This window comes from Taurulus bubalis, assembly GCF_910589615.1.
Source record: "Taurulus bubalis genome assembly, chromosome: 7".
Classification (NCBI taxonomy): Eukaryota; Metazoa; Chordata; class Actinopteri; order Perciformes; family Cottidae; genus Taurulus; species Taurulus bubalis.
This window is the reverse complement of record NC_136595.1, coordinates 397,501-421,919: the sequence shown is the minus strand read 5'-3', so window position 1 is coordinate 421,919 and position 24,419 is coordinate 397,501. Positions and strand designations below refer to the sequence as shown.

Below are 24,419 nucleotides of genomic sequence, written 5' to 3'. Positions count from 1 at the left end.
TGTATGAGATAATCTCAAAGTAGATGGACATCCAGGAGACGGAGGCCTTCAAACCGGAGGCGTTCAGGGGCAACCTAAGCAGGTTGGGTGTTAGATGGAAGCAGACCGGAGGAGGTTGAAGTGGCACCAGCTTTGTCTGCAGATAATGATGACGAAACTATTAGATTAGTGTCCAGTTCTTTAGTTTTATTATCTTCGCCGGGACGACCCGCTAGTTTCTGAACACATAGCTAATGCTGGCTAGCAAGCTTGCTTGGCTTGTTGAAGAAAATACAAGTTTCTCTGTACAGTCACTCTCTCTCTCCCGGACCACACGTGTTATTTGATAAAGCTGCAGAAAAGTGTTCATAAAAGCATGCATGACCAGGTGATCACATACAGGGCGCGAAACAGAAACGTGTAGAAGATGCACAGTAGATTATGCTTCATGAACATTTATAACACTTCAATCCCGCTCAAAATGTCACCGGTGGTTATTAATGTTCACGTGAGCTGTATCTGAAGACAACGTTAACATGAACCTACAGGACATTTCCAAACATGAAGGAAAAACCAAACGTACATAGTAAGAGGAAAATTGATCATAAATGTTTATAAATGTTTGGATGCTAAAACTATCCTGCTAAGCAACCCATACACCAGACTCAGCTGTGGTTAGCCGAGGCTGTAACTATGAGCAACACGTCCTCTTCATGTCTCCAGTAGGTCAGCGCTGTGGTGCAGCAGCCATGACGGCTGAGGTTCAGAGTTTGTCATCTCAAATGTTTGCAATAAAACCTCCAGGTGGAGCCATACTACTTCCAGTTTGAGGTGACTCGTATTTGCCTCCAGTCTTTTCTATGTTTCTGCACCACCTAACACTTTTCCAGATGACCAAAAGGCTCTAAATGGCCTCCTTACCCCTGCAGCCTGACGGCTTAGGCAGAAAAACATTGAAGTCTGTTTGTGGTTGAAGATGGAAAAGACTGGAAGCACTGGTTGCCTTCTTCCAGAGAAGCCTTGAGTCTCTACAGGTGGGAGTCAGAAAATCTCACTTCCAGTCCTGCAGTAAGTCCTTTAAATAGGAAAGAATGTGGATCCATTGATGCATGACAATATGGATAAAGCACAGGCTAACACACTGGTGAACAAATGAGCTTCAGCCAGGACATTAGACAATAGGTTGTTAGAGTGGTGACGCTCCCTTAAAAAGAAGATGGCTGCTGCAAGATGTGAAATGAGTAGCAACATGAAGAAAGAGACATTAAACCGACCAATTAGTGGTCAGGAGGACATTGGAGCTTCACCTCTTTGCACTGTACTACAAGGAGGTGCTGATGCAACGTCAGCCAGCACAGTAAACCACATGACAGATAGCTACCACGAGCTTCTTTATCTTGTATTATAATACAAGTAGATCAAATCAAGCATTCTGATTGGTTGAGAGTGAGTCACGAGGTGTACTTTATTCAGCCATAAAGTACTGTACAGCCTGTTTACATTTAGAGCGTTCCATATCAGTGCGCACTTAAAATAACACCTAGATTTAAATTGCGCGACCGTTAGTTGCCCCCCCCCTCGTCGGACGCGCCTTCGCCCATGCCGTATGCCCACAGTCCAGCTCCCCTCCCCCCATATTATTATTAGCTTTATTTTCATTGGTTGCTGGATTACATTTCACCCAGATACAACAGACACGCATTTCTTTTTTTTGATTGGCTGATGAGTGGCACCTCGCGGCAAGACCTCCAGGGGATTCGGGGGAGACGTGCTTGATTCCTCCATGGTGAGGGCAGCGCGACCAGGTCATGTTTGCGCGCTGCGGCACATTAAATAGCTGAGAGTTTTTTTTCAGCGTGAGAAATACGATGTGTGGCGGGAGGGCGTGACTTAAGACCGAAATGCGTGACACTTGAGAGCCCTGTAGTTGTCATTTCAAGCTTGACAGTTAAAAACATGTTGGTGTAAACTTTGATCTTGTAACGTCCGCAGTAACGACTCAGACGTTGGTTTCCTTAGCTTGCAGGTGTATTGCTTGAGTGTTCACAGTATTGCAACGGGGCTCTTCGCTAACAGTAACGTTAGCTCAAACGGAACAGCTAACAAGCTCACGTAGCATCCCCCACACTAGCATAACGAACGACAACACAACGTCACTTCCTCCCTAAAATGAGATGAGGAATGAAAAGGGTTTGACCACAAAATCGTGATAATTTCTAGTGAGAGATAATTATGTCGGTAATTTCCCGACGCAAGGCAAGTTCTCTAAACATCATGGAGGAGAAAAACGACGGAGAAAAGACGGACAGAAGCAGCGAGAGCACTTCTTTACATCGGTGGCTGAGCGTCATCCTCCACCTGCTTCCAACCGAGGCCGTCAGTTTTAAAGTCAGCCGCCACATACACATACGGGACTATTTTCTCTGTCGCTGAAATGCGATACACAACGTTTGGTGGCTACAACTACTTTGTGCTGAAAGGGAGCTTACTATTACTATTTATAAAGTCGCAGGTACCCGTATTATAAAATCAATAAGGTACTCAAGGCAGTACTGTGTCTACAATAATGTACAGTTCAAGGGTTTAACAACACCCTTGAACTGTACATTATTGACGATACAGTACTGCCAATCGTACCTTATTGCTTAAATGAAAACCTACATATTACCAATAAACGGTTATGTTATCTAACATAATCTAAATGTAACACTGTCTGACTGTAAGTCGACACAACAGCAGCACATTTGGTGCGGATATAAATTTGATCGCTTTTGTGATGCTTTTATTGTGAAGGATTCGCGACGGAAGTGGTCTTCGTGTTGCTTCCAGTGGAGCCGAGACTTGACTGTGGTCCTCTGGAGCAGCAGCGTGCACGAATGCATGAGGGGACCGTGCCAGGAGAGCAGCTGATGCGGATGCACAGAGGCCTGATCCCCTGATCCGGTCTCACAGGGGCGGACTTGGTGCTGCGGCTCTCCCGGTGCTGCGGCTCTCCCCTCCCGGTGCAGCGGCTCTCCTCTCCCGGTGCAGCGGCGCTCCTCTCCCGGTGCTGCTCGACGCCTCCTTGCTGCTCTGCTCGCAGGACGCGTCGGGCCCGCGGTGCGCTGCGCACTGGGTTCGCGTCCCGCTGCTGAGGTTCTGTGTTCACATCCCCATCACTGAGGGACTCTGATGATCCGGATCCGACCCTGAGGAGGAGGCCTCGTGCGGAGTGCTCATCTCCTGCAGGTATGAAGCAACAACATCTCAGGGTCTGTGCAGCATGAGGTCCTGTCCTGTCCCGGACCCGACGAGGTCTGAGTCCAGACATAAATATTGTTGCTGTAATGTCAATGTTGCTGTAATATTGATGTTGCTAATGTTAATGTTGCTGTAATGTTAATGTTGCTGTAATATTATTGTTGCTCTAATGTTAATGTTGCTCTTATGTTAATGTTGTTGTAATATTATTGTTGCTGTAATATTAATGTTGCTGTAATGTTAATGTTGCTGTAATGTTAATGTTGCTGTAATAGTAATGTTGCTAATGTTAATGTTGCAACATTATTGTTGCTGTAATGTTAATGTTGCTGTAATATTAATGTTTATGTTGCTGTAATATTAATGTTAATGTTGCTGTATTGTTAATGTTAATTTTGCTGTATTGTTAATGTTGCTGTAATAATAATGTTAATGTTGCTGTAATGTTAATGTTGCTGCAATATTAATGTTAATGTTGCTGTATTGTTAATGTTAATTTTGCTGTATTGTTAATGTTGCTGTGATAATAATGTTAATGTTGCTGTGATAATAATGTTAGTGTTGCTGTAATAATAATGTTAATGTTGCTGTATTGTTAATGTTAATGTTGCTGTGATAATAATGTTAATGTTGCTGTAATATTAATGTTGCTGTGATATTAATGTTAATGTTGCTGTATTGTTAATGTTGCTGTCATAATAATGTTAATGTTGCTGTGATAATAATGTTAATGTTGCTGTAATAATAATGTTAATGTTGCTGTATTGTTAATGTTAATGTTGCTGTGATAACAATGTTAATGTTGCTGTAATATTAATGTTGCTGTGATATTAATGTTAATGTTGCTGTAATAATAATGTTGATGTTGCTGTATTGTTAATGTTAATGTTGCTGTGATAATAATGTAAATGTTGCTGTAATATTAATGTTGCTGTCCTCTCCTACCCCCAGTGTGATGGCTGGACTTTGGGCTCTTCCTCTCTCGCTGCTGCTCCTCTCCCTGCAGCCTCCAGGTGGAGCGTCTCCTTCCTGTCCTGAGAGCTGCCGCTGCTACAGCCTCACCGTGGAGTGTGGCTCCACCCACCTGAGGGACGTGCCCAAGTACATCCCTGCTTCCACTCAGGTAGGCTCCTCCCACACAGGTAGACTCCTGCTTCCACACAGGTAGACTCCTCCCACACATGTAGACTCCTCCCACACAGGTAGACTCCTCCACACAGGTAGACTCCTTCCACCACACAGTTAGACTCCTTCCACACAGGTAGACTCCTCCCACACAGGTAGACTCCTTCCACACAGGTAGACTCCTCCCACACAGGTAGACTCCTCCCACACAGGTAGACTCCTTCCACACAGGTAGACTCCTCCCACACAGGTAGACTCCTCCCACACAGGTAGACTCCTTCCACCACACAGGTAGACTCCTCCCACACAGTTAGACTCCTTCCACACAGGTAGACTCCTCCCACACAGGTAGACTCCTTCCACCACACAGTTAGACTCCTCCCACACAGGTAGACTCCTCCCACACAGGTAGACTCCTTCCACACAGTTAGACTCCTCCCACACAGGTAGACTCCTCCCACACAGGTAGACTCCTTCCACACAGGTAGACTCCTCCCACACAGGTAGACTTCTCCCACCACACAGTTAGACTCCTTCCACACAGGTAGACTCCTCCCACACATGTAGACTCCTCCCACACAGGTAGACTCCTCCACACAGGTAGACTCCTTCCACCACACAGTTAGACTCCTTCCACACAGGTAGACTCCTCCCACACAGGTAGACTCCTTCCACACAGTTAGACTCCTCCCACACAGGTAGACTCCTCCCACACAGGTAGACTCCTTCCACACAGGTAGACTCCTCCCACACAGGTAGACTCCTCCCACACAGGTAGACTCCTTCCACCACACAGGTAGACTCCTCCCACACAGGTAGACTCCTCCCACACAGTTAGACGCCTTCCACACAGGTAGACTCCTCCCACACAGGTAGACTCCTCCCACACAGGTAGACTCCTTCCACACAGTTAGACTCCTCCCACACAGGTAGACTCCTCCCACACAGGTAGACTCCTTCCACACAGGTAGACTCCTCCCACACAGGTAGACTTCTCCCACCACACAGTTAGACTCCTCCCACACAGGTAGATTCCTTCCACACAGTTAGACTCCTTCCACACAGGTAGACTCCTCCACACAGGTAGACTCCTTCCACCACACAGTTAGACTCCTCCCACACAGGTAGATTCCTTCCACACAGTTAGACTGCTCCACACAGGTAGACTCCTCCCACAGAGGTAGACTCCTTCCACACAGGTAGACTCCTCCCACACAGGTAGACTTCTCCCACCACACAGTTAGACTCCTTCCACACAGGTAGACTCCTTCCACACAGGTAGACTCCTTCCACACAGGCAGACTCCTCCACACAGGCAGACTCCTTCCACCACACAGTTAGACTCCTCCCACACAGGTAGATTCCTTCCACACAGTTAGACTCCTCCACACAGGTAGACTCCTTCCACCACACAGTTAGACTCCTCCCACACAGGTAGACTCCTCCCACACAGGTAGACTCCTTCCACCACACAGTTAGACTCCTCCCACACAGGTAGATTCCTTCCACACAGTTAGACTCCTCCACACAGGTAGACTCCTTCCACCACACAGTTAGACTCCTCCCACACAGGTAGACTCCTCCCACGCAGGTAGACTCTTCCCACACAGGTCTTCTTCTTGTCTTCTCCAGACCGTCTTCCTCCAGGACAATGTGATCGGTCAGATCCGCCGACAGGACCTCATCCTACTGCGTCACCTGAACTACTTGTACCTGCAGGTAGCACACGCTCCTCTTCCTTTGACGCTCCTCTTCCTCTGACGCTCCTCTTCCTTTGACGCTCCTCTTCCTCTGACGCTCCTCTTCCTCTGACGCTCCTCTTCCTCTGATGCTCATCTTCCTTTGATGCTCCTCTTCCTTTGATGCTCCTCTTCCTCTGACGCTCCTCTTCCTCTGACGCTCCTCTTCCTCTGATGCTCATCTTCCTCTGACGCTCCTCTTCCTCTCATGCTCCTCTTCCTCTGACGCTCCTGTTCCTCTCATGCTCCTCTTCCTCTGACGCTCCTCTTCCTCTCATGCTCCTCTTCCTCTGACGCTCCTCTTCCTCTGACGCTCCTCTTCCTCTGATGCTCATCTTCCTTTGATGCTCCTCTTCCTTTGATGCTCCTCTTCCTCTGACGCTCCTCTTCCTCTGACGCTCCTCTTCCTCTGACGCTCCTCTTCCTCTGATGCTCATCTTCCTTTGACGCTCCTCTTCCTCTGATGCTCATCTTCCTTTGATGCTCCTCTTCCTTTGATGCTCCTCTTCCTCTGACGCTCCTCTTCCTCTGACGCTCCTCTTCCTCTGACGCTCCTCTTCCTCTGATGCTCATCTTCCTTTGACGCTCCTCTTCCTCTGACGCTCCTCTTCCTCTGACGCTCCTCTTCCTCTCATGCTGCTCTTCCTTTGATGCTCCTCTTCCTCTGACGCTCCTCTTCCTCTGACGCTCCTCTTCCTCTCATGCTCCTCTTCCTCTGACGCTCCTCTTCCTCTGACGCTCCTCTTCCTTTGATGCTCCTCTTCCTCCAGAACAACACCATCTCAGCAGTGGAGCCCGGCTCTTTCCAGAACCAGGACCAGTTGCTGGAGCTGGCTCTGAACGGGAACCGGGTCCACCTGGTGACAGCGGACATGTTCCAGGGTCTTGAGCATCTCCGCATTCTTTACCTGGCAGGAAATGACATCACACGCCTGCTGGACTACACCTTCCGTGGGTTACAGGTGAGGCCTTGTAGTGCTGCTTGTGGCAGATTAATAAACATTTAGAATTGTAAATCATTATTATAACCACCGCACCAAATTATCACGTTCTTTATGAATGAAATACTTATTAACTACATAGATTAACTAAACAGAAAATAATGAATAGACGATCAAATTAACAAAATGAATGAAGAATATGATGAAGAGTACAATGAGTAAGAAGAAGGATCACGTGTTCCGTGTCTCTGCAGCGGCTGCAGGAGCTCCATTTGCAGCACAACAACATCGAGATGTTAGCAGACCAAGCTCTGGTGGGTCTGACCTCTCTGGCTCTGCTGGACCTGAGCAGGAACCACCTGCACACCATTGGCCCCGCGTCCCTGAGGCCCCTGGTCAGTCTACAGGTGCTGCGCATCACAGGTGAGGATTACTGACATGAGGATGTCCATTACCAGATATATTGAGTTATGAGAACCATTTTCTCCAAATAGACGGAACCCTTTTGACTGAATACTGATCATCTAATTAAAACACAACAATAATGCCATTGAATCAGTTTATTCACATTCTTCCTGAAGTTATTCCTTATGCAGTCAATACATTTCTCTCTCTTTGTATGGTTACTTCCAAACCTTTAATCTAGTGATGTCATAATGCAGTTTCCTCCTGTCAATACATACACATTGCTTATGTCTTCGCCTCCTGAGGACAGAGAACACAGCTACCCTCCTGTGCGCCACTAGACAACCCATGCTAACCTCCTGTGCGCCGCTAAACAACCCATGCTAACCTCCTGTGCGCCGCTAGACAACCCATGCTAACCTCCTGTGCTCTGCTAGACAACCCATGCTAACCTCCTGTGCGCCGCTAGACAACCCATGCTAACCTCCTGTGCTCTGCTAGACAACCCATGCTAACCTCCTGTGCGCCGCTAGTCAACCCATGCTAACCTCCTGTGCTCTGCTAGACAACCCATGCTAACCTCCTGTGCTCCGCTAGACAACCCATGCTAACCTCCTGTGCTCGGCTAGACAACCCATGTTAACCTCCTGTGCTCGGCTAGACAACCCATGCTAACCTCCTGTGCGCTGCTAGACAACCCATGCTAACCTCCTGTGCTCCGCTAGACAACCATTGCTAACCTCCTGTGCTCCGCTAGACAACCCATGCTAACCTCATGTGCTCCGCTAGACAGCCCATGCTAACCTCCTGTGCTCTGCTCCGCTAGACAACCCATGCTAACCTCCTGTGCGCCGCTAGACAACCCATGCTAACCTCCTGTGCTCCGCTAGACAACCCATGCTAACCTCCTGTGCTCCGCTAGACAACCCATGCTAACCTCCTGTGCTCCGCTAGACAACCCATGCTAACCTCATGTGCTCCGCTAGACAGCCCATGCTAACCTGCTGTGCTCTGCTAGACAACCCATGCTAACCTGCTGTGCTCCGCTAGACAACCCATGCTAACCTCCTGTGCTCCGCTTGACAACCCATGCTAACCTCCTCAGCTCCTAGACAACCCATGCTAACCTCCTGTGCTCTGCTAGACAACCCATGCTAACCTTCTGTGCTCCGCTAGACAACCCATGCTAACCTCCTGTGCTCTGCTTGACAACCCATGCTAACCTCCTGTGCTCCGCTAGACAGCCCATGCTAACCTCCTGTGCTCTGCTAGACAGCCCATGCTAACCTCCTGTGCTCTGCTAGACAGCCCATGCTAACCTCCTGTGCTCTGCTGCGCTAGACAACCCATGCTAACCTCCGGTGCTCTGCTAGACAACCCATGCTAACCTCCGGTGCTCTGCTAGACAACCCATGCTAACCTCCTGTGCTCTGCTAGACAACCCATGCTAACCTCCGGTGCTCTGCTCCGCTAGACAGCCCATGCTAACCTCCGGTGCTCTGCTCCTAGACAGCCCATGCTAACCTCCGGTGCTCTGCTCCTAGACAGCCCATGCTAACCTCCGGTGCTCTGCTCCGCTAGACAGCCCATGCTAACCTCCGGTGCTCTGCTCCTAGACAGCCCATGCTAACCTCCGGTGCTCTGCTCCGCTAGACAGCCCATGCTAACCTCCTGTGCTCTGCTAGACAGCCCATGCTAACCTCCGGTGCTCTGCTCCTAGACAACCCATGGCGCTGTGACTGTGCTCTGCACTGGCTGAGGAGCTGGATCGATGAAGCGGGCCAGAGGCTGCTCAGCTCTGCAGAACGTCGTCTGGTCTGCACTGAGCCGCCACGCCTGTCCCACCTCAGTCTGGTGGAGGTCCCCCTCAATAGCTTGGTGTGTATCCCTCCACTGGTGCAGCTGGAGCCCAGGAGACTAGCGGTGCACCTGGGAGAGAGCCTCAGGGTGTCCTGCCATGCCTCTGGTTACCCGCGGCCACAGGTAGGATACGTTAAGCAAATAAGTATAACTTCCAGAAGTTTCCACGACACTATTCTGCGTCATCATCCAGAGTAGTCCAGCAGCGGTTTGCTCATTTGAGTTTGATTTGCAAAAGAACAAAAGATCTGATTCAGATAAATACTAGTAAGTATTTGCACAGGTACAGGACAGGACATGCATCTTGCTCAGATTTAGAAGAGCAGCATTAAAAGAGACAGTGAGCTGGTTGGACGTACAGTGTGTTCATGAAAGGAAGGTCGGACCTGATGACTGCAGTCTGAAGGACTTGTGAAGACTTTACCTCTCAGCCTGGTTTGCGTGTCCAAACCACGTGATGCTCCCACCAGTGAGGATGCTCCTTTGAAGGAAAGCCATTGATGCGTTCTTCACTGTTGCTCCAGTGACTTTTAGTCATGGGAAGACCCTGAAACGTCCCCCCCTGTGATGATGAGGGGTTGCATGGGGGGCTTTCCTCTGTTCTGTTGGTCTTGGTTTTAGTTCACCCGTTCCCTTTAAGAAGACTCGCAATGCCGTCTGTATATTTAATAATGTTGTTGTCCTGGGTGGAATCACAGAGTCCCGAAATAGGACTGATCAAATGATCATGTTCTTTAAAAAAAATTATTGGACTAACTATATTTAGCCCAATATTAGCCAGACGTTTCCTCATGTAAATGTCCGGCTGGCCATTTATTCACAATTGGTTGTGTCTCGGTGTCTGATGCTGTGTCTTGTGTTGTGACCTCAGACTCTTCAGAGAGCACTTTCTGGAAGAAGTGTATTACTTTTAGTTTCATCATCTCAGTCATTTAAAGTACCCGATCATGTCATGGCCCTTAGATTTAGAAAGTCATCCATAGCCTGCTTGGCTAAAGTTGTGAGGTGAAGTTTGGTGTCAGCTGTCCTCCGTCTATGTGACGGTCCATCATCATCGTCATTAGAATCCTTGATAGCTTTCATGAAGATTTGAGCATTGGCTTTTCTCCATCTTTCCTAGAGAGAGGTCTCTGTTGAATATCCTGACACGTTTCTCACTCTTTTTAAAGGAATAACAAAACAAAAACCTATCGTAAGAAAAATATCTTTCTCATTTGAAATCCGTGAATTGTTGAGGCTCACATGATCCCCCTGCTCAGTTCAGGTTGATCGCTGATTTATTTCATGTGACATAAAACAACTGTTCAGGAAACAATGACTGATTTTGCAGGTGACCTGGAGGAAGGCGTCCCAGGGCAAAGTGGTGCTTTCTCCCAGAGGCCTGGTTCAGGAGCTGGGTCCAGGAGGAGGTGTGATGGGCGGAGGAGGAGAACCCCCAGAGGAAGGCCGAGTCAGTCTGCAGAAGACTGACGGCGAGCGCTTTGACCCCGACACCGGCAGTGGCATGCTGTTTCTGAGCAATGTGACTGTAGCTCATGCAGGCTTCTACGAGTGTGAAGCCTGGAACGCAGGGGGTGTGGCCAGGGTGACGTTTCAGCTCGCCATCAACTCATCCACTTCCTCTTCTTCCTCCATCTGGGCCTCGTGGTCCCAGGTGTCCTCGCCATACTTCCCCTCCTGGCCCCGGCTGAGAAGCCACGGTGCCGCCGTGGGCTCCGACGTGAGCCGGGAGCCGCTGTACGCGCTCGGCAGCATGGCCTTCAGCGCGCTGGGAGCCGCCACGCAAACCGCCATCGCCGTCGGCATCTCGCTGCTGGCTCTGACCGCTCTGCTGCTGGTCGCCATGATCTACAGCCGACATGGCCAGAGAGAGAAGGACGCTGATGGAGCTGAGAAGGTGTGTGAAGTACTACATTTTTTAATTGGCAACAAACATGTTTTATTGTCCAACCTGAAAACTGAGATAACTTCTTGTGATTAGAACAACACACACAACAGATGAAAGCAGGTTTGGCATTGCATAGCCTTCTTAAGTTACAACTCAAAACTTTCCCATTGTAATGATGTAATCATTATTATCTGACGAGAAACTGCTGTTAAGAAGAATAATAAGCCTTGTAGATTTCAAAGAAGAAATAATGTGGGCACTAAAGCAACATCTAATGGCAGCCAGGACACACATTGATAGTGTGAGTTCACACCAATGAAACATGAGCTCTCTTCTGAGTGAAGGAGGCCTCCCAAAAGAGTGTGGCAAGCACAGTATGAGGCATGAAAAGGGGCGGGGCAATGAGTCAACATTGGTGCAGAGAGAGATTCAAGATTTAATGAGCTATTCACAGTTATATATAGCTATATGCTACAGCATATAGCATATAGCTATAGCATATATATATATATATATATATGTGTATTTCAGGTCAATCTGGTAAGATTAGTTTGTCAAAGTACACTTCCTGGAAATTGTTAAAATTACTATTTTAACAATGACTAAACACATGTAGTCATTGTTAAATGACTACAACATGTAATTGTTCACCACATCTGAGCAACTTTCGCCAAAATGCAATTCATTTGGAGGAAAATTATCCATTCATTTCGATAGGGTCTTATCAACCGTGGTCAGCGCCCGGCCCTGATGCTCCTTACACTCCAGAATGGCTCAGCAGGGTCAGTCCAGCAGGACAACTGGGTTATTGTTCAATTTGGTATTTATTGATATATATTTTTTTTTAAAGAGATTTACATTTTTCTATTTTGACTGATTGGTCCAACGTTGGGTTCTCCCCAGGCCTATAGAAGGGGATTGACCCACTATGGGCTTGATCCCTTCTAGAAGCCGCTCCCAGACCCTGAGGAGGGCTGTAACTGGAGATCAGCAGAGTAAACAGTCCCTGAGCATCTGCATCTTCTCATGCTGTATTATTGTAGACTGCACATGTGTGCCAATAAGACATTATTGCGGTCCTGTCACCCTGCAGGAGGAGAGCATCCTGTACGTGAACGACTACTCGGACGGCCCCACCACCTTCGCCCAGCTGGAGGAGTACCGTGACGAGCGCGGCCACGAGATGTACGTCCTCAACAGGGCCAAGCCGGTGCTGCCTCCGGCTCCGCCCACAGCCGTTTCCACCACTAGCCTGGGTGGCCCCGTTCCATCCGACACCTCCAGCCACACCCTCTCCTCGGGGCCCTGCCAGACCACCAGTCCCACACTGGCCCCCAACAAGAAGCTGCAGCAGGAGGGCGACATACGGACCATGAGGAGGATGGCGGGGGAGGGAGGGGAAGCCGAGCCTGTGATCCCTTCAGAGGTAGAAGGGATGTTTCTGAACCACGCGGGCCTGTTCATGGACTCCCAGATAGCCTATGAGATCCACTGCTGATGGGGGAGTCTCCACTCCATACAGGTCTGTGTGTAAAACAGAGTCAGGGTCACTGCAGGAATCTACCCGTAAAGGACATAAGTACACATCCCTGTGGAAGGCTTTACTTTCTAAGTCTAATCCACAGCGATTGGAGAAGGTTTACATACCTAGCTCACAATTGCATTCATCAAATCTATATCACCGAAGGACATACTGTGTGAACTTGCACGCAAAACAACAAGTCAGTTTCCATTTAAATTCCTGACACTCAAAGACCAATTGAAGTGGACTCCGGTGCATACGGAGCTGCTCTCCACCGAACTGTACATGAATCAATCCATACGGTCTTGACTTGATATCTTTCCTTTCAAGAACTCTGTTTGCAAATGAAATGAAGGAATCTTCCATTTCATGAGCATGTAGGAACAGTAGTGTATTTTATAACTGTTGTTAATGTCTGTGTTTTAATTTATTCTCACACTTTGTAGTTGTTGAGCATCTGAAGGCATCCAGTGGTCCGTCCACAGGGAAGCATATTCTTAATGGACTCATCTCAACAACAGCTAGATTTTATAACTACTTCTCCAAAAGTTTGGAAACATGTAAATTCACCAGATCTTAAGGGACGATTCCTCTTCTCTTATATTTAGTCTTAATCTCCAATCTTAAACTAGAAGTATTCAGCAGGGGAAACACTTACGGATATAATCACTCAACTGAAGCAGAATGCAAATATAAAGAAACAAATATAATTCAAATATTAAGGCCTATTTAAGTTGATGGGATGATTATATAGTATGGTGGCCCTGAGGGTCAAACCACTGCAAATTAAGAAAACATTCTAATCAATGTCACCACACATAGCTACATAGATAAAACACAACCAAATGCTGAAACACTGCAAATACACAACACAAACATGATAACTGCTGCCGTTCATCATTAGTATTGTTGTTCATTGGGTCATCCTGATAGAGGCTCCTCCTCCTGAAGAGGTCATCCTGATAGAGGCTCCTCCCCCTGAAGGTGTCATCCTGATAGAGGCTCCTCCCCCTGAAGGTGTCATCCTGATAGAGGCTCCTCCCCCTGAAGGGGTCATCCTGATAGAGGCTCCTCCCCCTGAAGGGGTCATCCTGATAGAGGCTCCTCCTCCTGAAGGGGTCATCCTGATAGAGGCTCCTCCCCCTGAAGAGGTCATCCTGATAGAGGCTCCTCCCCCTGAAGGTGTCATCCTGATAGAGGCTCCTCCCCCTGAAGGTGTCATCCTGATAGAGGCTCCTCCTCCTGAAGAGGTCATCCTGATAGAGGCTCCTCCCCCTGAAGGTGTCATCCTGATAGAGGCTCCTCCCCCTGAAGGTGTCATCCTGATAGAGGCTCCTCCTCCTGAAGGTGTCATCCTGATAGAGGCTCCTCCCCCTGAAGGTGTCATCCTGATAGAGGCTCCTCCCCCTGAAGGGGTCATCCTGATAGAGGCTCCTCCCCCTGAAGGGGTCATCCTGATAGAGGCTCCTCCTCCTGAAGGGGTCATCCTGATAGAGGCTCCTCCTCCTGAAGAGGTCATCCTGATAGAGGCTCCTCCCCCTGAAGGTGTCATCCTGATAGAGGCTCCTCCCCCTGAAGGTGTCATCCTGATAGAGGCTCCTCCTCCTGAAGGTGTCATCCTGATAGAGGCTCCTCCTCCTGAAGGTGTCATCCTGATAGAGGCTCCTCCCCCTGAAGGGGTCATCCTGATAGAGGCTCCTCCCCCTGAAGGTCATCCTGATAGAGGCTCCTCCTCCTGAAGGTGTCATCCTGATAGAGGCTCCTCCTCCTGAAGGTGTCATCCTGATAGAGGCTCCTCCCCCTGAAGGTGTCATCCTGATAGAGGCTCCTCCCCCTGAAGAGGTCATCCTGATAGAGGCTTCTCCCCCTGAAGAGGTCATCCTGATAGAGGCTTCTCCCCTGAAGGTGTCATCCTGATAGAGGCTCCTCCTCCTAAAGATGTCATCCTGATAGAGGCTCCTCCCCCTGAAGAGGTCATCCTGATAGAGGCTCCTCCCCCTGAAGGTGTCATCCTGATAGAGGCTCCTCCTCCTAAAGATGTCATCCTGATAGAGGCTCCTCCCCCTGAAGGTGTCATCCTGATAGAGGCTCCTCCTCCTAAAGATGTCATCCTGATAGAGGCTCCTCCTCCTGAAGAGGTCATCCTGATAGAGGCTCCTCCCCCTGATATAGGCTCCTCCCCCTGAAGAGGTCATCCTGAAGAGGCTCCTCCTCCTGAAGAGGTTCCCCGTTGAAGATGTTGTCCAAGGGAAGAGGATGTTGTACATACAACGAAAAGGCAAATTTGTGAGCTATACAAATAAAATGTAATTGAATTATGGAAAGATATACAATTGTAATTGTTATTCACAACATCATGACCTAACCCAACTAAAACATAATTTATTTTGGCCTTGAATGTTTCATGGACAGTTCTGAAAGTAATTCTCGCCAGCTAATATTTTCACAATTTCTAGTGTATTACGTGTATTTCATCAGATTATTTGATTTCTTGGCAAATAATAAGCAAAAGGCACATATCTGCAATAATTTCTGACGCATCACCGGCTACTTGCAGCACGTTTGTTTGTGGTTGTGTTTCTGTATTTGGTTGTTTTCGGTCTAAAGCACATTTTCTCTATTTAATGTTTTTTTTAATTCTTGGTGTTGCATTTGCTGAAGATGTCTTCATACTTGCAGTGTGTTGAGCTTTCAGGGCTATCGTAAAATAGGAATTATTCAAATGTTTCTACATAATCAGTATTCTAGTGTTTGAGAACTATTACTGAGAAATAAACTTCAATACAGACTGAAAATCTATTTCAATACAACTTAAAGAATAGAAGAAAGTTAAAATAATAAGGTCCATCTGAACTGTTGAACACTGTGATGATCTTTTATATATATATCATTAGTAATGTTGCCCTTCCATCAACTACACTTAATGTACAATAAAGATGCTTTTGTCCCTGTCAGGATTTTGTAGGATTGATTACTGTTAGAAAAACTCTACTCGACACCGAGTGTGACATTTTAATCAGGTAATGTATTCTTGCAAGAAGGAGCAGAGTTGAAATCAGTCATTTTATGTTTCCAAGTTGCTGCTCAAAGCTCTTATCTCTGCTTCTGTCCTTTTATACCCGAGTCAAACACTTCATGGCAGGAGAGGTGTAGTGGAGGTTTGGCCCTACTTGGCCCAGCTCCCTCCTTATCTTCCTGGAGATCTGGTCTTGATTGTGTTTCTGTGGGTGCTTCTTCCTTCTGCAGCATTCCAGAGAAGCAGGTGTGTTATTCTACACCTAAAAGTTCTTATAGTGTCTGGAGTGGAAAACTCTCTAGTGGGGTGATATGGTACTATGAGCTCTCTAGTGGGGTAATATGGTACTATGAGCTCTCTAGTGGGGTAATATGGTACTATGAGCTCTCTATCCATCCATCCATCCATTTTCAACCGCTTATCTGGGGTCAGGTCGCGGTGGCAGCAGGTTCAGCAGGCCGACCAAGGCTTGTCTCTCACCTGCAACATTTTCCGCCTCAGCTGACTCCTTTCGACACGAAGGAGCAGCGGCTCGACTCCAAGCTCCCTCCTGATGTCCGAGCTCCTTACCCTATCTCTAAGGGTGAGCCCGGCCACCCTGCGGAGGAAGCTCATTTCGGCAGCTTGTATCCGAGATCTCGTTCTTTCGGTCACGACCCAAAGTTCGTGACCATAGGTGAGGGTTGGAACATAGACCGACCAGTAAATGGAGAGCTTCGCCTTCCGGCTCAGCTCCTCTTCACCAGGACGGACCGGAACAGCGCCTGTTTTACTGCTGCAGCCGCACCGATCCGTCTGTCGATCTCCCGCTCCACCTTACCCTCACTCGTGAACAAGACCCCGAGATACTTGAACTCCTTCGCTTGGGGTAGGCAGTTTGTCCCCACCTGGAGGGAGCAATCCACCGGTTTCCGGCAGAGCACCATAGCCTCAGATTTGGAGGTGCTAACTCTCATCCCTGCCGCTTCACACTCGGCTGCAAAACGCCCCAGTGAATGCTGGAGGTCACAATCCGAGGAGGCAACCAGGACCACATCATCCGCGAACATCAGAGAGGCGATCCCGAGACTCCCGAACCGGATCCTCTCCGCCCCCTGGCTGCGCCTAGATATCCTGTCCATGAAGGTCACGAACAGGACCGGTGATAAAGGGCAGCCCTGGTGGAGGCCAACACCCACCGTGGAACGTGGGGAACGTGTCTGACTTATTACCGAGGATACGAACACAGCTCCTACTGCAGGCGTACAGAGACCGGATGGCCCGTGCCAACGGGTCCGGCACCCCATACTCCCGCAGCACCCCCCACAAATACCCCAGAGGGACCCGGTCGAAAGCCTTCTGCAAAGGCGTGTCAGCCAAGACAGCCCAACAATGTCCAGCACTTTCAGCATCTCAGGGCGGATCTCATCCCCCCGGCGCCTTACCACCAAGGAGCTTTTTGACTACCTTAGTGACCTCTTCCAGGAATATGGGTGCATCCACCCCAAAGACTTCAGGCACTGCCCCCTCTCCAGGGGACATGTTGGCCGGGTTTAGGAGTTCCTCAAAGTGCTCTTTCCATCGCCCGACGATGTCCCCAGTCCGGGTCAGCAGTTCCCCCCCCCTGCTGAGAACAGCCTGGGGTAGGCCCTGCTTTCCCTTCCTGAGCCGCCGGATGGTTTGCCAGAACCTCCTTGAGGCCAACCGAAAGTCCTTCTCCATGGCCTCCCCGAACTCCTCCCATGCCCGAGTTTTATCACGACCACCGCAGCTGCTTCTGGCCTGCCGGTACCTGTCAGCTGCTTCAGGAGACCCCTGGGCTAGCCAGGCCCGAAAGGCCTCCTCCTTCAGTTGACGGCTTCCCTCACCCCCGGTGTCCACCACCGAGTTCTCGGGTTGCTGCCACGACAGGCACCGATGACCTTCTGGCCACAGCTCCTAGTGGCTGCGTCCACAATAGAGGCTTTGAACATGGTCCACTCAGGTTCCATGTCCCCAGCCTCTCTCGGGATGTGTGAGCAGCTCTTCCGGAGGTGGGAGCTGAAGACCTCCCGGACAGGATCCTCCGCCAGACGTTCCCAGTTCACCCTCACTACACGTTTGGGCTTGCCAGGTCTTTCTAGCCGACTCCTCCGCTATCTGATCCAACTCACCAGGTGGTGATCAGTTGACAGCTCTGCTCCTCTCTTCACCCGAGTGTCCAAGACATACGGCCGCAGATCACTCTGGGCAACTACAGAAAAGGACAAAGTCCAGCCCTTCTCCAGGAGCTTGGTTCCAGAGCCCATGCTGTGCGTGGAGGTGAGCCCAACTAAATCTAGCTGGTACCGCTCCACCTCCTGCACCAGCTCTGGCTCTTTCCCCGCTAGCGAGGTGACGTTCCACGTCCCTAGAGCTAGTCTACGCTGAAGGCGATCGGCTCGCCCAGGTCTCCTGCTTGGCCTGCCGCCCGGTCTGCATAGCACCCGACCCCGATGCTTCCCCCTGCGGGTGGTGAGTCCACAGGGTTGCTGGTCCATGATCTTTTTTCGGGCTGAGCCCGACCGGGCCCCATGGGTGAAAGCCCGGCCACCAGACGCTCGCCGTCAAGCTCCCCTCCCTGGCTCCGGGAGGGTGCACCGGTTTCCCTTGTCCGGGCGAGGTAACTTCAAAATCGTGGGCCGTAAATCATCAGGGTTTTTTGAACCGCTCTTAGTCTGGGCTCTCCCCCGAGACCTGTTTGCCTTAGGAGACCCTACCAGGGGCTGATGCCCTGGACAACATAGCTCCCAGGATCACTGAGCCACTCAAAAGCTTTCTAGTGGGGTAATATGGTACTATAAGCTCTCTAGTGGGGTAATATGGTACTATAAGTTCTCTAGTGGGGTAATATGGTACTATAAGCTCTCTAGTGGGGTAATATGGTACTATAAGCTTTCTAGTGGGGTAATATGGTACTATGAGTTCTCTAGTGGGGTAATATGGTACTATAAGCTCTCTAGTGGGGTAATATGGTACTATGAGTTCTCTAGTGGGGTAATATGGTACTATAAGCTCTCTAGTGGGGTAATATGGTACTATAAGCTCTCTAGTGGGGTAATATGGTACTATAAGCTCGCTAGTGGGGTAATATGGTACTATAAGCTCTCTAGTGGGGTAATATGGTACTATGAACTATCTAGTGTCCAGTGACGCTGGACTGGTTGAGGTCTTATCTGTCGAACAGGTCCTTTTCTGTAATGCATGGAGATGCCTCTTCTTCTGCTTCTCTTCCCTTCAGGGTCCATCTTAGGTCCCCTCCTGTTTACCGTATACATGTTACCACTAGGACACATCATACGTGAACATAATACGGAGCTTCATTGCTACGCAGATGACATCAAGGTGTGCATCCGATCAGGTCTGGTTTCAGCACTGTGCCGACATTAGAAATTGGATGTCCAAACATTTCCTGGAACTAAATGACTCCGAATGTGAAGTAGTTATAATTTCCCCCGCTGATCGCTCCTCAAGTCTGGGCGCTTTATCTAATAATGTTGGGCATGAAGCAACCTGGTGACTCTGAATTGACGTTTGATGCTCAGGTGACCACTTTCATCATTAAATATTTGAAGTGAGATGAAATTAATTAAAAATGTAGACTTTAAAACACTTGATACCCTAGAATTCACGTGAGCAGCAATAAGGATGGAAACACTTTTTATTAAATACAACAGCAAACAAAACACAATATTAACACAAAAAAGATGGCAGCCTTCATATACTGTTTTAGGAAAAAGAGTGTACTTGAATTTAAAGACTACATTCTCCATGATCACTGGAATCCAGCGTTCAGAAAGGCGTCGCAGCATTTACTGTGTCCACACATCAGAAGCTCCTTAAGCTGTGAGTCCAACACAGCAAGTCAGGGAGAGGCCTTCAGGTACAGAGGCCTTCAGTTACAGAGGCCTTCAGGTACAGAGCCTGTGATGGTGTCGCTTCCACCTGAACTTCTGCGTGATGTCATGAGGCCGCTGCTTCCTCTTCATGCAGAGAAGTAAGCAGATGCTACAGAGGGTTTTGTTCGTGGAGGGAAGTCTACAAAGAAAAATAAGGAAATGGACGCATCAATCGAATTACTTCCAAATTAGCATTGGGGGGTTGCAGCGCTAATGGAAGACACGATGCCATGTCAGCGGTTACCTTTGTGCAACACATTAGAGGACAGACCGTAGACTGGGATGCTGTCGTCTCTCCTCTCAAAGTACTTAGAATCTAGACCTGCAGAGTCTCCCCTGAGGACGACAAGAACAGAACTTCAACCAAACGCCCCACAGGAGGATGAAACACGGAGCCGACTTTGAAGCCAATTCTCATGTAAGGCTTGAATAAGGAAATGTAAAGACTGAACGTATTGCAGTGTATGCAGAGTGTACAGAAAGGAAGGATGTACTCACGTATGCCGGATGGTTTGCTGATCACTTCTCCCTGCCTGAGGGAAAGGTGCAGCATTAATTGTATTGCTAAATGAAGCATAGCATTAAGATGTGTTGCTAAGTGAAGCGTGCAGCATTAAGTGTGTTGCTAAATGAAGCGTAGCATTAAGGTGTGTTGCTAAGTGAAGCATGCAGCATTAAGGTGTGTTGCTAAGTGAAGCGCGCAGCATTAAGGTGTGTTGCTAAGTGAAGCGCGCAGCATTAAGGTGTGTTGCTAAGTGAAGCGCGCAGCATTAAGTGTGTTGCTAAGTGAAGCGCGCAGCATTAAGTGTGTTGCTAAGTGAAGCGCGCAGCATTAAGTGTGTTGCTAAGTGAAGCGCGCAGCATTAAGTGTGTTGCTAAGTGAAGCGCGCAGCATTAAGTGTGTTGCTAAGTGAAGCGCGCAGCATTAAGTGTCTTGCTAAGTGAAGCGTGCAGCATTAAGTGTGTTGCTAAGTGAAGCGTGCAGCATTAAGTGTGTTGCTAAGTGAAGCGTGCAGCATTAAGTGTGTTGCTAAGTGAAGCGTGCAGCATTAAGTGTGTTGCTAAGTGAAGCGTGCAGCATTAAGTGTGTTGCTAAGTGAAGCGTGCAGCATTAAGTGTGTTGCTAAGTGAAGCGTGCAGCATTAAGTGTGTTGCTAAGTGAAGCGTGCAGCATTAAGTGTGTTGCTAAGTGAAGCGTGCAGCATTAAGGTGACAGCGTACCTTCAGTCCGGCTGCGCTGGACAAAAAGGACGGCCGGTCCAGAGGTTCAGGAGACGGTGGCTTCCTGGAGAGCTGCTTCTCATTGAGCTGCTTGTTCAGCCAGTTTATAACTAGTGAGAGAGCAACAGCACAGAAGATGACCTTTGAAGTATTAGGATGACTTTGATGCGTCATCAGTGGGAGCTCTAATGTCAGAAGCAGTGAGGACCTGCAGTGTTGCGTCACTCTACTGATGAATTGGGAATCAAACCTAAATGTGTGTGTTGATAATTGTCCCTGAATGCTGGGAGTCAGGTGAGTGCATCCTGGTGTCTTTCCACAGAGGGAATAACGGATGGGTCCTTTAACTAAAGTTTAAAACGTAAACATTATTCTGATGGAACCCAGACCTCTCAGTTGAAGCTTCCTCACCGTTCTCATTCGTTTTCAACACCTCTCTGCTTTCATTCAGCTTCTGCACCGTCGTCTCCAACTGGTCCTTCAGTTTTGAAACCTGGAGACAAACCAGTTCACATTAAAGCTTCTGTCCGTGAACGGCGATGCGACCCAGATCATGAGGATGAGATACTAGAGGTGCACCGATGTGGAGGTTAGCTGATGACATGGTGAGACGCACCTGCTCGTCCCGGGAGGAGAGCTGCTGCTGACTGCTCTGCAGAGCCTTTTCTGCGCCCTCCAGCCTCCCTGACGTGTCCTGGAGGAGCTTCTCCTGGGACACCGTCACTGTGTTCTTCACTTTGATCTTTCCCACGAGGCCTCGAACCTCTCCCTGCAGCTTCTTAATGATGCCGTTGGCCTGCATGCAAAAGGAAGAGGAGGAAGTCAGGCACTGGACCGGATATTCACCCATTCATATCACTGCGGTTAAGATAAATAACCTTGCTTTAGAATGGGAAACCAAATCTATGGAGGCGGCCACAGAGCCGCTTGGCCCCGGGGAGACGGTCTTCATGTTCAACACAACAAACCTTTATCAGCTCCTCAGACAGAGACTTCACCGTCGACTCCAGCTTTTTCATCTGAAGATCTTTACTTTCAGCATTTTCTTCCATTGATTCCTAGAAAACGAAAAACCTAGAGGTTAAAATGTTTTTTTAAATATATATAGCAATGAAAATAAATTATTGGACAAAATATTATTTTTTTTATAAATCAAGAAAGAAAGATACATGCACTTTATTAACCCCCTTGGGGAAATTCTTCTCTGCATTTGGGGAGCAGTTAAGGGTTGGGTGTCTTGCTCAGGGACACTTCGACATGTGAGCTATGGGGGGACTGGGCGGGAGCCGAGACGGAAGCTAAGCTAAGCTAAACTAAGCTAGCTCGGAGAGAGGGCAGCTGGACTGTTTTGCCCACCTGCTTTGAGTCTGTCATCTAAGTCCGTTTTAATTAATTAATTTAATCTAGAGTAGCGTTGACCAATCCATTGGTTGAAGGATGAGTAGAATATCAGTCGATATAGATTTGATGATCAAATGGGCATTCAAGTGACTCCAGCCTAACTCACACAGTGACTCCAGCCTAACTCACACAGCGACTCCAGCCTAACTCACACAGAGGGACTAGAGGGACTAAACTTGGCCCTCAGAACCAAACGGTGTCTGTGTGCTATTGCGTCTCAGGGTTACTTAACGCTTCAGGTGATGCAGAGTAAAAACCCGCGTTGCCTTACCTTCTGCTGCTGCGTGGCCTCCAGCAGCTCTTTGGAGCGGTGCACCAGCTGCTCCTTCTCTCTGCCCTCCTGCTCCAGAACAGCCACTCTCATCTGCAGCTGGCTCACCGAGCGCTCCTTGTCATGGACCTCTGAGTCCAGACAGCCGTTCTCCCTCCGGAGAGACAGGATCTGCTGCTTGGAGCGCTGGCACTCCTACACACAACAATAGTCCCTTCGTCAAGGACCTCTTCAAATAATCTGCATCGTCGACAGAGGGGGACTAATAACTAACCACGGAACAGAGCCCCAAGTGTTGCTGCTCGTTTAGGAGGCCAAAGATAAACGGTTCACACTTACCTCCTCTGCACCCACGAGCTTAGTTTTCAGGTCTCTGATGACGGACTCGTTCTTGTATTTCCTCTCGGTCAGCTCTCTGCAGGAGGCCTCCAGCTCCGTCAGCCGGCTGTGGAGCTGCTGGCTGCTCCTCTTGTGAGAAGTCTCCAGCTCCTGGCGGAGCAGCTCCATCTGCTGCTGAAGTCTGCTTTGGGACTGAAGACACACAACACCTCTTACACACCCTGATGCAGACTTTGGGACTGAAGACACACAACACCTCTTACACACCCTGATGCAGACTCTGGGACTGAAGACACACAACACCTCTTACACACCCTGATGCAGACTTTGGGACTGAAGACACACAACACCTCTTACAATAGAATGTTGATAGAACTATTGTTATTAATCACAATATTTCTATGAGCCCTTGCTGGCTAAGCCACACTGAATTATCAAGTGTTGGCGGATAGAAAACTAGTGCTAACCTCCAAATTGCATATTTTGACTGAAAATCGGTCAATGACGATGCTGCTGAACTCTAATGACGATGCTGCTGGAACTCTAATGACGATGCTGCTGGAACTCTAATGACGATGCACATGGTGCGTGCAGACGAGCCTTACCTCTACAGACTTCTCCCTCTCCGATTGTAACTCCTGACAATGACGGCTGGACAGAGAGCTGGTCTGACCGGTCCACTCTGAACGCAGTTTGTCCAACTCTTTGGTCTTCTCAGACAGCGTCTGTGAGAGAAATACATCTTATGAATGAAAGTGTTTCACTCCCATAAATGGACGATACTTGTACCACGTTTTTCTACCAAAACAGAGACAAGAAGGTGCTTCACATTGTCCCACTCGGCTGCTAGTGACGGGGCCGTCCTGCCTCATAGGAAGTCGTGGACGGGGCTACTACTCTCAGTTACATTGATATTACTGCTTTTATTATATCTACTGCTGCTGTAATTATTAATAGCCAACCCTTTAATTATTCTGCTATTATTAGTGCTACTACTGCCGTTACGACTCATATGAATCATTTCTGTCATATGCATTCAATGTGTTGTATGTTGTTCATTCATACACATGCCACCCATTGTCATTCTGGTCACATGACACCTATTGTCATTCTGGTCACATGACACCTATTGTCATTCTGGTCACATGACACCTATTGTCATTCTGGTCACATGACACCTATTGTCATTCTGGTCACAGGCTGAATTGTGGCTCGTTTTGGTGGATAAACGGTTCCAGGGTTGGTTCCTTCTGACATGTTTGCAGTGGCATGACTCAAATCAGACTGGCCTGTAAAGAAAGACTGGACAAGGTTTCCTGGAGACATGGCCATGTGCATGTTGAAGAGCTAAACCAGCAGGCTGACATTACATGTTAAATAGTGTCCATAATGTGTAAAAGGTGAGCAATGTTTGCTGACAGAAGTAGAGAAGACTTGAAATATGTTTGACTGTACTAATGCGCTGCAGGGTGTGGACCTCCTGAAGCACAGGAAAGCAGACCTGTTGGGCGTAACTCAGCTGCCGGGACAGATCCTCGTCCGTCTTCTGGAGCTTCATCTCCAGGGCCTGCTTCTC

The 24,419-nt window shown here is 48.6% G+C and overlaps 2 protein-coding genes across 2 annotated transcripts in view; one reads left to right on the top strand and one right to left on the bottom strand.

The window, feature by feature from the left end:
• Window positions 1-4,174: 4,174 nt before the first annotated feature.
• Window positions 4,175-12,675, top strand: LOC306738613 (leucine-rich repeat-containing protein 24-like; the record flags this gene model as incomplete). Its single annotated transcript, XM_079220490.1, has 7 exons — window positions 4,175-4,342; window positions 5,977-6,063; window positions 6,854-7,045; window positions 7,279-7,447; window positions 9,150-9,412; window positions 10,620-11,186; window positions 12,271-12,675. 7 exons carry the CDS (start codon window positions 4,175-4,177, stop codon window positions 12,673-12,675), a joined length of 1,851 nt encoding a protein of 616 aa, XP_079076616.1.
• A 6,694-nt stretch (window positions 12,676-19,369) lies between these two features.
• The window catches only part of sass6 (SAS-6 centriolar assembly protein), a 9,859-nt gene continuing 4,809 nt past the window's right edge, over window positions 19,370-24,419 (bottom strand). Inside the window, exons 6-16 of the mRNA XM_079220550.1 lie at window positions 24,345-24,419; window positions 23,449-23,568; window positions 22,844-23,035; window positions 22,505-22,699; window positions 21,801-21,890; window positions 21,449-21,628; window positions 21,244-21,325; window positions 20,833-20,942; window positions 20,110-20,144; window positions 19,856-19,947; window positions 19,370-19,750 (exon numbers count right to left, since the gene is read on the bottom strand). The exon at window positions 24,345-24,419 is cut by the window's right edge and continues 3 nt beyond it. Coding sequence (XP_079076676.1) covers window positions 19,698-19,750; window positions 19,856-19,947; window positions 20,110-20,144; window positions 20,833-20,942; window positions 21,244-21,325; window positions 21,449-21,628; window positions 21,801-21,890; window positions 22,505-22,699; window positions 22,844-23,035; window positions 23,449-23,568; window positions 24,345-24,419 — 1,224 coding nt within the window. The 3' untranslated portion in view covers window positions 19,370-19,697. The remainder of the gene's footprint in view (window positions 19,751-19,855; window positions 19,948-20,109; window positions 20,145-20,832; window positions 20,943-21,243; window positions 21,326-21,448; window positions 21,629-21,800; window positions 21,891-22,504; window positions 22,700-22,843; window positions 23,036-23,448; window positions 23,569-24,344) is intronic.